This window comes from Halichoeres trimaculatus, unplaced genomic scaffold (genome assembly GCF_033239565.1).
Source record: "Halichoeres trimaculatus isolate MK-OKI-2021-1 unplaced genomic scaffold, fHalTri1.1 fHalTri1_scaffold_2, whole genome shotgun sequence".
In the NCBI taxonomy this organism is placed as follows: Eukaryota; Metazoa; Chordata; class Actinopteri; order Labriformes; family Labridae; genus Halichoeres; species Halichoeres trimaculatus.
Window position 1 is genome coordinate 14,433,749 of NW_027437180.1, and position 13,350 is coordinate 14,447,098.

At 39.3% G+C, this 13,350-nt stretch overlaps 1 protein-coding gene across 5 annotated transcripts in view; it reads left to right on the top strand.

The window, feature by feature from the left end:
* Positions 1 to 13,350, top strand: part of rgs12b (regulator of G protein signaling 12b) — a 48,660-nt gene that overhangs the window by 16,207 nt on the left and 19,103 nt on the right. For all 5 annotated transcript variants that reach the window (XM_074688272.1, XM_074688309.1, XM_074688282.1 and 2 more), the window contains exon 6: positions 12,961 to 12,982. In XM_074688272.1, the coding sequence (XP_074544373.1) occupies positions 12,961 to 12,982 (22 nt within the window). The remainder of the gene's footprint in view (positions 1 to 12,960; positions 12,983 to 13,350) is intronic.

A 13,350-nucleotide genomic window follows, 5' to 3' on the forward strand; every position in this document is an offset into this window, starting at 1 on the left:
AGTTTTGATGTCTTCTTGCGAGGCACTTTACAAATGTTTTGTTACATTAAAAGAGAGAGTTTCTACTTGGTTTATCTACTTTAAAAGCTACACGGATGTGATTTAAAGAGTGTACTTCCTCATGTGTAAGCTTGTTTTTTATTTGCTTGCTAGATTTTGTGCAGCGCTGTGTTTGTGACTCTTCCAAATGCTAATTGATTAAGACATATAAAGGCTGCTTCTTGCTCTCTGGGACAAACAAAGTCTGTTTTTTTGCATTTGGGGAATTGTGGGAAGCACGCTTTCAGCCCCTAACCTTAAGACATGTACCAAGCAGTTTTCACTGCACTCTGAGGTCGGGGTTTCTAATTTTAACTTGTTTGATTTATTTTTTAAGTTGGTGAACATATGTTATTTATGTAATAAAGGTGATTCTCATAGCCTGATGAGCGAACTTTTCTCTGTGTTTGTTTATGCACAGGGAGAAGCTAGGAGAGTTATTTTTACAGACTAAGTAGCATCGCGAAACTAGTATTTAATTATCAACTTTTTTTAATGTTTTGCCAATATCTTTGTGTAAACTAATGGTGGGAATGGTTTCAGTTAATTTATAAAACAGATACACCTAGTTACAGCTCAGAAACATGCTTAGATTTTCTAAGCTTTTGTAGACCAACCCTGTGTTGACATAGAATGGGTTTCCACTTGTCTGTAAAATGCTCTCTTTGGTATTTATCATGACCGAGTGTGAGTCTGGCAGCGCTTCACCTGTTGTCCTAACCCTTGGGCCTGTAGGTAGACATGCAGAGGGAAGGGGTAGGGGATTGAGTATCTCCGATGTGAGTCAAGACATGTTGAAAAATACTGCTTCTGTTTTTGGTACAAGTTGTGGTCAACGGGTAAACCTGCTTTTTTGGGGTTTTTTTAAGCGCATCTCTTTCTCTCTGTCTCTTACTGTCTGCTCAGCTTTCATCCTCCAAAGTAAATGTCACTTTTCTTCCTGACATGCATAAGAGAAGAGCACTCAGAGTTGCATATCCAACTTATCCCTGATTTCCTCTCCTGTGGGCGTGTTTTACTTAATGGTAAGGGGTCTCCCTCTGCAGCCGCGGAGCCACATTTGTCTGAGTGTTTGTATAGCCGGTCTCTCAGCCCATAGCCGTGTGGGTGGAATAGAAATTATAGGAGGGTGAGTGGGAAAGCAGAGAAAAAGGAGGGGGAGAGCAGAGAGGCATGGGGAGGGAGCTGAAGCAGGGGAAGGAGGAGGAGGAGGAGGAGGATGGGGGATGACAGAGAGAGGGAAGAGAATCCGGCAGCAGTGACATTGTCGGGGTTTGGACGTTTGAAAGCCATCAAGTTTTGCTGCTTTGACGTTCATGCAGACGCGCGCACACACGCACACACGCACACACGCACACACGCACACACGCACACACACACACACGCACACACGCACACACATTCAACAGCTGATGGTTATGTGCACTGAGGGAAGGTCTTTTATGCAGTGCTGAGGATTTCTTGTCTCTCTCCATGGAGCAGCAAACTTTGATCGCGGATTCTGAAACAGCAGTTGTTCCTGTGAGTAAACGAGCTGTGGATGGATGTTTAATTAGTTTATATGTGTGTGTGTTAATTTGCCTTTTTTTCACCGGCAGCTTTATCCTTATTTGATCACTTAAAGAAAACCTATGTCTCTGTCAAACTTAGAAACCGGGTTGCGTTATAGGATCATGACTCCTCTAAAAAATATTGATGAAGTGGATGTTTTCAGTAACATCAAACTAACTCATGTCTTATTAGCTTTAGTTTGAAACCTCCTCAACTCCTGTTGTTGCTTCACCAACCATCCTGTTTTTTCCTGTTCCTCTCTCCTTTTGATTGAGGGTTTTTGGCTCTATTGGGTTACAGGGAAACCTGTTTGTTTGTGCATCAAAGGTTAACAGCAGTGTTTTCTAAAGCATTTGTTTTTCATAGTGTTAGGATCTCTGTAACAAGTAGTTAGACTAAAATTAATTGTTCTAGTTTTACTGCAGCAGCTCTGATTAACTTGTTTTCACATTATTTGATAACAGAATAGTTCAAAGTATTGTGTTGAGCTCATGGTTTCCTCGAAGTTGTACATTGAGTGTGGAGTGTGTGCATGTGTTTTTGTCTTTGTGTGACTGTGTGTGTGTGTGTGTTTGTGCAATTTTTCAGTAAGAGGGTCTTTACACATTGGTGATAAGCAGCACAGGGCATTACACCATTAAACACAGCAGTGAGGAAAGAGAGGCCCACAAGCCCTCTGACCCTCTGACACGCACACACACACTAACACTAACAGAAACACACAGGGTTAATGGAGAAATTCTTTCACAAACACACAAACACGTACCCAAAGATGATATCCTGCACTCAGATCTTTTCTCTTTTATGTGTGTGTGTTTCTTCACTGAGTGAGTGTATGTGTTTTCCTCGTGAAATCCCTCGGGCATGGAGTGTGTTGATGAAGAAAAATCAGATGATAACACAGGACCAACACTGCTCCTGTACAGGAAACAACTCAGGAGGCCAGAAGTCACATCAGATGTAGCTGCATTTTCAAATAAATGCCTTTTTTTTATCTTTATCCAGGGCTGGATGGGTGTTCACCACAGAGGCACAGTCACTGAGTGTCATGTGATGAGCTGAGGCAGGGCTGTGACTTATTTACAAGTGAAGACAAAATATTTCAAAGCCCATCAGGCTGAACACTGTACTTTGTTGTATCCGTCAGGGGAACTCCATGAGGAGAGTTTCTTTTACCTTGTTTGTTGTCCGTCTGAGCCCTTTGGCAGTTTTTCTGTCTTGCATGACTCAACATGAGTTTCACGACTTATCCTTTCTGTTTTATTTCATAATTATTTCAGTGTGCGGGACAGATGCATCAGCAGCCATAAGTGAATCATAACTTTTAATCATCATCACATGCAAGTGTCACGAATGAATGAACGAATGAATGGATGGATAGATGGGTACCACGTAGCAGAGTGTCTGAGTCAGCTCCTCACTGCATGTGTGAACGGTACCAAGCATCATCAGTGTTGTTGTATATGACATTCATTTATATAGACTTTAGATTACTTTGGCTCATGCATGATGTAAGCTCACTCTTCATGTATAAAGAAGGTATGTTCAGGTTGGTGACAGTAAAGCCTGGCACCACTTTAGCTATGAGTGCTAACACTCAGTCAGGTTTGTGTTTTGGCTGATTACAGACGTGATCACTGACTCACAGGCTTGAACTGAGAAGTGATACAGCAGCAGTGGAAGCACCCAATATGGGGAAATATTTTCTGCAATGCCATGTCTCATCTCTGTTATGACAGCAGATGGCAGTGTTGATATTTTCTGTTTGCAAGCCAAAAAGACAAACAGAGATTTTTGCCCATCTCTCCTCAAGATGTTAAAATGTTTTGTTGTTGTTGCCAGAGTTGGTTTGCCATTTAGTTCATACCAGCTTAATATTTTCATGCTGCTGTTACTTTACTATAGGGATAACATTTATCAACTTCTTTAATGTGTTATGGCATTTGTTCAAAATAGATTTGCCTAAACTCTTAAAAAACCATTAGACCAGATACCAGTAAATTTAATGGATCATGATTGGTTACTTTTTTTCTTTGGGTGTAACGGACCAATAAAACACATCTATAGTAATTGACATTTTTTTGATTTCAAATCAGTTTCTTAAAAATATGGATTGACAAAACAAAATCCTTTACCTGCAAACTATGTTGATAAAGTGTGATGGTCCTACATGGGAAAGAAACCTCTGAACCTCTGGGGTGAGGAGCCCTGACTGTGTAATAAGGGGTGATATAGCAGCTGTTACAATAGCAAATGCCCAGTCTGGTAACCAGCCCAACATTAGTGGTTTCAAATACTTTAACATTATCTGTGCTCTTGAGATCACACTGCATAAAAAAGGAAACTCTTCAACACAAAGCCATATGTCCAGTAATTAGATACTATTAAGTAGGACTGAAAAAACAATTGAATGGAAACCAACATAGCAATGTAATAGAATGCAATTTTCAAATCTCAAAGGCTGCAAGTAATAAAAAAGTTTCAAGTACACAGACCTGGAGGGAACATGGTAACTTGTACTCATTCTTCTTTTAAACCAGAAAAAGTCAATATGCTTTTTTTTCTGACAGGAATATTACAAGTCTACAAGGCGTGAAGTTAAATCAATCAGTTAATATTCCACTGTAATTGTAATAATTAAATAAAGATAAGTCATTTATATCAATTCATGCATCAGATCAACTTATGTCATCATAACCATTGACTGAATAAAATGTGGACGTAGCTTCCGTGACATCGCCTGTCTGTTCCTGAAACCATGAAATGAAGCCAATTTGCAGACGCAGCCACATTCTTTATGACGCCGGCTGTGAGTTTCCTTTCGAACACCTACAGGGCGCCAGCCAGTCATGTGACCTGAGCTGTGTCTTTGATTGGACAATCGAACGATCCTAATAACTTCTAAACTGCAGAGTTTGAAAAGAATTCACTCACCGTACAGTGTGTGCGGTGAGTGAAATCAGCGTTTTAAACCCAAGCTGTTTTTGAACCAGGCTGTAAATATGTTTTTTAATGCAGTAAAAGTCTGTTTTTATGGCTGGGTGTGTACATGACTCCTGGTCTTTCTGCAGCCAGACTCAAGAGGATTCTGATGAACAGCAACTTCCGCATAGGCTTCATTTTTACTAACCCGATGTTGCCCCTTGGTCATTACGTAGGCCTGGCCTACAGGAAAGAATAGTTTATGTTGACAGTATACTTTGTCGTGTTAGCCATACTGTAGAATGACATATTGCTGGTGTCTAGTGAATAATGCAGAAGATAAATGTCCCTTCCAAAAAATTGCATGTTAAATTGCAATCCTAATACTATTCCAAAAAAATCCCAATTAGATTATTTTCCAAAATTGTTCAGCCCTACTAGTAAGCAGCATGATAGAAGAGACACAATACAGCTGTCAGTAATATCAACACTTGTTTGGCATTTACAGCAATGACAACAAAAACTCATGATCAGTGAAAAAAAATGACAGTGATCCACCGGGACCTTCAGTGGAGATCTAAACATAAATAGTTTATTGAACAAAGTAGATCCAGCTCTCAGCATTCTCATAATCTCAGTCTGTCATTATAGTTTCTCAGGGTCAGTACAGCTGCATTAAATTCAAGGACACATTAGGAAAAAAAAACACAGTAAGTATTTTCTGCAGTTGTCTGCAGATACGGCTGGATTGCTGCTCTGTGAAAACACTAACGTCCTGTAGCTATTCATGTTGGAGAATTTTTTACACAAAGAAGAAAATATCTTTCACAAACAAAAGACCCAACAACACATGAGTCACATGTCAACCACAGCTGAACATATAACACATTAATTACGGTCCAATCAGGAGTATTAAAGAAAATACTGAATTTTTATCTCCAAGTGTTGATTAATGTTTAATGAAAGGGGTTCTTGGAAAGCTCCCTTTCAGTGGTTTTGTTTTTTTTTCGCTGAATTTGAAGCATTTGAAAATGTAACTCAAGCTCTGTGATGTTTGCATTTCTTTTGGAAGATTTCTCTTTCTGTGTGATAAAAGTTTTTAGCGCAGACAAAAGAAAAAACATTCAAGCAATTCAACCTTTTTTTATGTGATTTAATTAAAACATTTGATCTTATACGGCTGAAGGCCACTGCACCGATGAAAAGGATAAAAATCAATAGTAAGGACAAAAATTTAGAAGAAGTTTGTTTATGAAATGCAATATCCGTGACACCCTCCTTGAATAAAATTCAAATCAAAAACACACTCCTGTGAAAACAGTGCAGGGAGAGGTAAGACTACTGCTGCAGTGTGATTGGCAGATCTAACTTTGCCCCCGCCCCTTCTCAGTGACTGCTGCCTGATGGGGGCGTGTCACTATGGAAACTAAGCTGTGTGTATGTCTGCCAGAGAATGAAACTTCCTCGTCAGTCTGTCTGCTAAGTGTGTGTGGAGTGTGTGTGATTAAGAGGGAGGGAGGGAGAAGAGGATTTCTCATGAAGTTAGAAATAATATCTCTACAGTAGATGTACTTGATGTAGTTTTGGCAAATTATAAGGGCTAATTCATTGTGTGTGCATGAGACTGTGTGTCACGGTGTGTGTGTGTGTGAGTGTGTGTAAGTAAGAATGGCATGCTGAGGCATAACTTTATCCAAGTGAGTTGTCTGGATGAATTTCCTGCCATAGATAGCTCCTGAAGAAGCTCAGTCAGCATCAGGTCTTGAGTGTGTGTGTTTTCATGATTGCTTGTGTGGTGGAGATATGTAGACTAAGAAAGCAGAGGTTTTCCTCCTGTTTGAGAGGAAAACAGGATGAGCCTTAGGAAGAGGCTCTCCTTTAAGCGGGTCTGGAACTTCAATACAGTAAGTTGTATCTTTACATTTACTTAAAATGCAGGCGAAAGTTTCTGTTAGAGAAAGTCAATGATTTGTTTTCTTTTAGTGAGGGGATTGAATTTTAGGAAAATACTTTTTTTACTCATTTATTCAGGTACATCAGCAATCAAACAAAATGTATTTTAAACACTCAAACGTGATGATATTTAAGCAAGAGTTGATTTTGTGATTGATCTTTGATCTGGCTTCAATGCTGCCCAATGGAAAAGTTAGCATCCACTTCAAAAATGTCGCTCCCAGAGATTTCATTCCCTGCCTTTGGTTTCCTTCTGTTTTTTATTTACTACAGAAGTCAAGGGAATGGAATGAGGAAGAGAAATAGTGACGGATCAATGTCAGCAGCTGTCATTCAGTACACGTTACAGTACCTGCTATTGTTATGGTCAGTTAAAAAGAGTGCAGCAGGTTCAGTTTGAGGGGAGAGTGGACGTTTTTCCAAAGGGAATTACACAGCGAAGAAAAGATATCCATTACCTTCAGAGTTAGAGAACAGACTTTAAAGGGGCATTTACAGTAAAACAAAAAACTGAACAGGGAGTGACTAAAGGGGAGTGAGAGGACAGGGATTCCAGAAAAGAAACAAGTCATCGTCTGATGAAAGGGTTTATGGTGGGGGCAGACTGGGTGTGAAAAGGTAAAGTGAGGCACAAGGAAAAGACTGACAAGAGTTTTAAACAGCTCCAGGCTGTCTCCCCTCCCCTCAAAGGCAGAGGTGTTCTCAGCAAAGTGAGCTGACTGAGACAATCTGTGCTTGTGTGCTCTGACAAAGGTGTTTGATCAGATTGTGTTTTCATCTGCGTATGATCTATTCTACAGGCCAAGTGAAACAAACACGTATCATCAGCTCGGGCTGAGTAACACCTCCTGTGCGGTTCAGCTGTAGGAAAACAAACATTATTTACATTCCTTCCTTTCACCGAGAGCAGAGATCGATTTCTGAATGCGTTGCAGGGATTTAGGACGTTATCCCAGATTACCAGAGAGAGCCACGGGGGAATCCACCGTGGAATAAAATTATGTTTTGAAATGTTTGTGGTGGCGTTGAGTTGTCGGACACATAGCATCCATTTACACTGAGCTGTTTGTGTTTTTTCTATGATTTGGTCAGTTAAGTTTTTTTAAATCTTCTTTAACAGTGTGTCCCAATCTTAGGGTTGCAGAGAGGACAATGTCACCCATGCTCACATCGTAGAGCAGAGTCTCGTCAGATTTTCTTCATTGGGATCTAATCAGTGTGTTCCTCACATCCCGTGTGCTTTGAATTACAGTAAAACTCAGCGGTGTCATGGTTACCGAATCTGGCAGGGTGACTGGTCTTCTCAATGGCAGCTACTATTCAGCTCATATTCAAAAGTAAACACCCAGGCACGCACATATTGAGACTGTTGGCGCAGCAGCTTCCTCTTCAGCTGGAGCTGTGTGTGTGGCTATGTGTGGCTGTTTGTGTGTGTGCTAGCACTCAGAAAAACTGTTGTGAATTTGAAGTCACCTCACTGAACAGCATGTGTGCATCAGTTGTTGAGGTGTAGGTGTGGTCTCCTCCAGTTATTCATGTGTTCGTTGGGACAGGAGCAGACTTGAATGACAGTCACCTTTCTTCCACTTATTCTGTTTTTACACAGAACACCACAGCTCATAACTGCAAAGGAGCAATGTGTTAAAATCCGTCTTCTCTCTGTGTGTAAGTGCGTATTTTACTGCTGAAGGTTTACACCACTATAGACGTTCAGTTTAACCCTCTTTAGTGTTGGTGGCTTCTCTGTGTCTCATCCCTTTAAAGAGAATGTCTTTTCCTGGAAATACCCTCAACTCAGTGGCACACACAGCAGGAGTGGACATTTTGGAAACTTGAGATCGTCTAAGAAGACTTTTATTGCTTTTAAAGTAATAATATTATGATCACAGTGAGAATGAATGGATGTAAATTGTGCCCTGTGTTTTGAGCCCCAACCTCCAGGTCTCCCAACAGATGATGTAAACCTCCCCTCTCCCACTGCTAACAGCTAATAAAGCACTTGGGTCCTGTATACACAGTGACAACCACACAGTGACACACACATAAACCTTGTAGGAACTAACAGGCATGTGGCTGCACGGTGGCATTTTATGTCCAGGGAGCTGAAGGCAGAGGAATTTAGGTGAAACAACATGTGACCAGTGGATCGAAATTTACCATCATGTTTTCAAACGGTAAAAAACAGCCGCCCCAGTTTATCACTCCTGATTCAAAGTCAAAACAACACCACGCTTCAACTCAATTCTCAACAGCTGCGTTATGTTTTGCAGCATCTTAAAGGGCCAAGTCATTAGTTTGAGTTAAGTTTGGAATATTTTAGACTTAACTCTTATCACAAGCTGTTTTAATTTTGCAGGATCAAAGGCAGTTTGATCTTGAAATAGTCTCACGTTTGTTTGTTTGTTTGTTTGTTTGATTATGCTTTTGTTTTTCTCAGTTTCTGGGGTTGGGTCATATTTTCAGGAACAACACAAATCCATTTACAGCATGTAGACTGAAAGTTTACCAGAGAGAAGAGACATCTGTGTTTCTCTCTGCTGAAAATGACTACTTGGATTGATTTTTTAGTGATGGTGGACACTGGAGCCTGACTGGCAGAAAAGAGAAAGGACAGAAGAAGAAAGAAGCTAAAAAGTGATAGAGCACAGACAGAGCACTAAACACAGGTTAAACTGTTTGTGATAATGTTGATTCCAACCCACAGTCAGCAGTTATTCTGCAGTGGTCTGTTCAAACTTGAGAGTCTATCAATAAAATGAAGAGTGAGGTTACGTTAGCTCTGCTTGGTGAGGTTCTTTTGCTCAGACTGGTTAAACATCATGAAACTGGTTTTGATGTCCATTAGAATTCATAATGAACAGATTTTAAGTTACAGTACTGTACCTAGGGATGGGTACCTTTCACATTTGAAATGATACCGTACCTATACCTGGTAACTGCCAATCGGTACCGGTACTCAACGGTACCAATTTTCAGTACTTTCTGTGTTATATTGGTAAAAAATATCAATTTATTGAAGAATAAAATACATATTTTTTTCAATGTAACATATTCATTCTTCAATATATAACCTTGCAATGCTGTGTTCATGTCCAGCATGGAAAATCTCCTACTCTTCCACTCGCTCACAGTCACAAGGATGCATTTAGGTACCTAAATATGGTACCTTTTGATTTTATGTGAATCGGTACTCGGTACTTTTGACAGAATTTGGTCGGTACCTATAAAAGTACCTAACTCGGTACCCATCCCTAACTGTACCCAGCAGCAAGCGTTTTTGTCATTTAAAAAAATGTTTTGAGTGACTGTGACTTTTGGATTACTTTTAAGCAGCAATAATGGCTGAGAGCAAGGAGATAAAGGCCATTTAAAGTTATGGAGTTAGTCTAAAATATTCCTTGTCTTTAACATGTCTCAGTTATCAACAATTTCCCTTCAGAAGGCTACATACAGAAGCGAACAACTATTTTCCCACTCAGTCATTCACTCAAACCTACAGACAATTAAGAGTAGGGATGGGTACCGAATTAGGTACTTTCATAGGTACGACTAAATTCTGTCAAAATTACCGAGTGCTGATTCATGTAAAATCAAAAGGTACCATATTTAGGTACCTAAATGCATCCTTGCGACTGTGAGGCAGAGGAAGAGTAGGGGATTTTCCATGCTGAACATAAACACAGCATCACAAGGTAATATATTTAGTAATAAATTTGTTTAACTGAAAAAAAAAAAAATGTAATAAGCAACTTGATATTTTTTTACTACATGAACACAAAAAAAGTACAAAAAATTGGTACCGTTGAGTACCGGTACCAATTGCAAGGTACCGGGTATCGGTATCATATGGTTTTAAATGTGAAAGGTACCCACCCCTAATTAAAAGTTACTAGTCACCATGATGAGCACATTTTTGGATTGAGGGATGAGGTATCCTGAAAAAACCCACACATGCAGTCCAACGTTGTTCATTCAGAATATCAATAAAAAGAACATAGAAGGACAAACATGAACATTTAGACATGATGAAATAATCTTCTACAATGTCTTTCATGCGATATCAGAGCAAACTGTCTTTGAGACACTTGAATTGGCTCCCAGGTTTTTGTTAACATGTAAATTGTTGAGAGAGAAAAAAAAGCTCCAGCTGTGCTTAAATGGAAAAATATTAAAACACATTACAGATTTATGCTTACATATGCAAACATAAACTCTATTAATGTCTTATGAGCGGTCCACTGAGGCTGGACACGACATACATTTATGTGATGAATCATCACCAAGGCTCATCATTTGCTGTTAAACGTGGAAGGAAAGAGATGGACAGAGTAAGGAAGAGTGGGCGACTGGATAGAAGAAGAGCACAAACAAAAGTAGATTTCAAAACAACTTCAGGAGAATAATGAGAGTGTAGGACAGAGAGAGAAAAGCAGAGGGGGTCTGGGGTCCTGTCCCTGTTGTGTTTTCTTCTTCTCTGCAGAGGTTTCATCACTATCTGCTGCTAAAAGGTCACATTACATGTCTTCTCATACATGGGTGCTCATGGATACTCTTTTAGACCGGGGCTGATGAAGCTTATTTCAGTGGTTACGCTTGCTTTGCTATATATCTGTTTGGCTTCTCCTATGTGAGGAAATAGTGACAATTTAATTTAATTTTAAAGAAATTTTAAAAAAGGAACCTGTGTTGCTGTACCACAGTTAACTTACTGAAATTTGGTAAATTCAAGGATAAGTATGCACAAAGTCAAAGTCAGACTTTTGGAAATATTTACAAATTTGGTTCAGTTATTAGGAGTGTGATAAAAAAAAATCAAAATATGATTTAACCAGATTTTTTCGTTTGACAACATTGAAATCGTGATTCCTTGTCAAAAATCTCTTCTTTTTTTCAAATTCAAATTCTTTATTACAGTCTTTGTTTATAAAATGAATTGGAAAAAAATTACCACTTTTCTCCAGCAGAAGGTGAAATGTTTCTCTGACTCATGTGATGCGCATTTTATGGGAAAATAGGGCTCCTGGTATAGTCTGTAGACATTGTCATCATTTAATTTTTTCAATTGGTCTAGTGTTGAAAAAGCAAAATAAAAATTGCATAAATCATAAATATTGAAGAATTGCAATTTAAATCAAATCGGCACCCCAAAAATCGCAATAGAATCGAATTGAGAGAATAGCATACCGTCCAAGCCCTATCAGTACTTTTGTTTTTATTTTGGTATGATATAGCTAAAATCTCATTGGGTGGCTTTGTATAAAAAGAAGCAGGTTAGAGGTAGAAATGAGGTTATGTTTGGCAATTTAAGGATATATGGGGTTGTCCAATATCAATTCATTTCCTTGCAGTTGTGTGAAGCTGATGTGTGTTTCTAATTTCATTGTTTCAATAAATAACCCTTAATTGTTCATCTGTGCAGGTTTATTTCAGTTGTTTCAAAACTATACAAATATTTACTACTTTATAACAGAGTTAAGAGTGGGAAAGTTGTGCACCAACTAAAATCAAGGTAGAAGGTTCAGTTAATCATGATTTTGATTTTTGATTTTGATCAAGATGCTGCAAAACCTTGCAAGACTAAATGATGCCACACAGTTTATACCAGTGGGATGCAAAAAAACAGTAGCACCCAAAGCACCAGTGCCACGTGTAGTGTTTAATACAGAAATATAAAAATTACAAAAGAAAAAACAAAATATCAGTAATCATTGAACTTTCACAGTGCAAGTGTTAATACTTTATCAAAAACAGAAACTCATTATTGTGAATTATAGAAGGTAAGTGAGATTTGATTTCAATCACAGGCCTGTGGCAGTTCCCACTCACCGAAAAAGTGTGTGGGTGCTGCACCTGTATGCTTAGTTTGTAGGTATTTGCTCAGACATGAATATTTAATTCTGTGTGATGCAAAGTTCAAATTACTTTTCACATCTCAACTGAGCTGTCACTGAGTGTGAGAAGTGAAATCTGCAGTTCAAAAGCGCAGCAGGGTTACCATTTTCCATCGTGGCAGCAGCAAGAGGACACTGCATGGTTCCACTCTGGTGTTTGAAAGGGACAAAGCAGCATGAGACCTTAAAATAGATACAGTATAATGTCATACATGTCTGTGAATTAGGGGGGAAAGAGGGCCCAAAGTTTTTCTTTTCACCTCTAAACCACACACACACACTCACACACACACACACACACACACACACACACACAGCAGGCCACGCCCCTTTGAGGAGCTTTTCTTGCAAATCAAGCACAGCCAGTTCACCAACGATTTCCACCCATACACGAACAGACAAAGAGTTAGCGTGGGCGCTAACCTGGCTGTGTTTTTGAAGTGAGAGTGTCTGTGATAATTACCAGTCTGGGTCTGTTTTCCCTGTGGGTTACAGTGCCTGCCCAGGCAGCTGCCTCCTGGCGTTTATGCACTGTGTGGGATAACATGTGTCATCTGTGTGATGAAGAAAACCCTAATCCATGTCTTTCTGTTTTTCCTTACAGTCTGCTGCAGTCTCTGATGGAGGTGAGTGGAGATGTGTTCACATACAACACTTTTCAAAGCTAATTTAATTTTCCATTGCATTTCTCATTTCCTCTCATTTTGACTTTTTTTTAGCCTTTTTCAAACCCTTAACCCCGAACTGAATTAACTTCTCTCATTTAGTTGTTTGAATTTTCTAATATGAAGTAGCTAAAATAAGATGCAAAAGAGTTTCTGTACTGTTTCTCAGTGGTATATAGTGTAGTATGGAGTTTTTGTCATGCTCAGTGTGGACACCTCATTGAATCTGTCTGCTTTCACCTAATTCCCAAAAACAACAGACGGTCTGGTTTGACCTGTTAAAGTTCTGCCCCACCTCTGCCCGCTGGCTGAGGTTGGCAGACTGATGC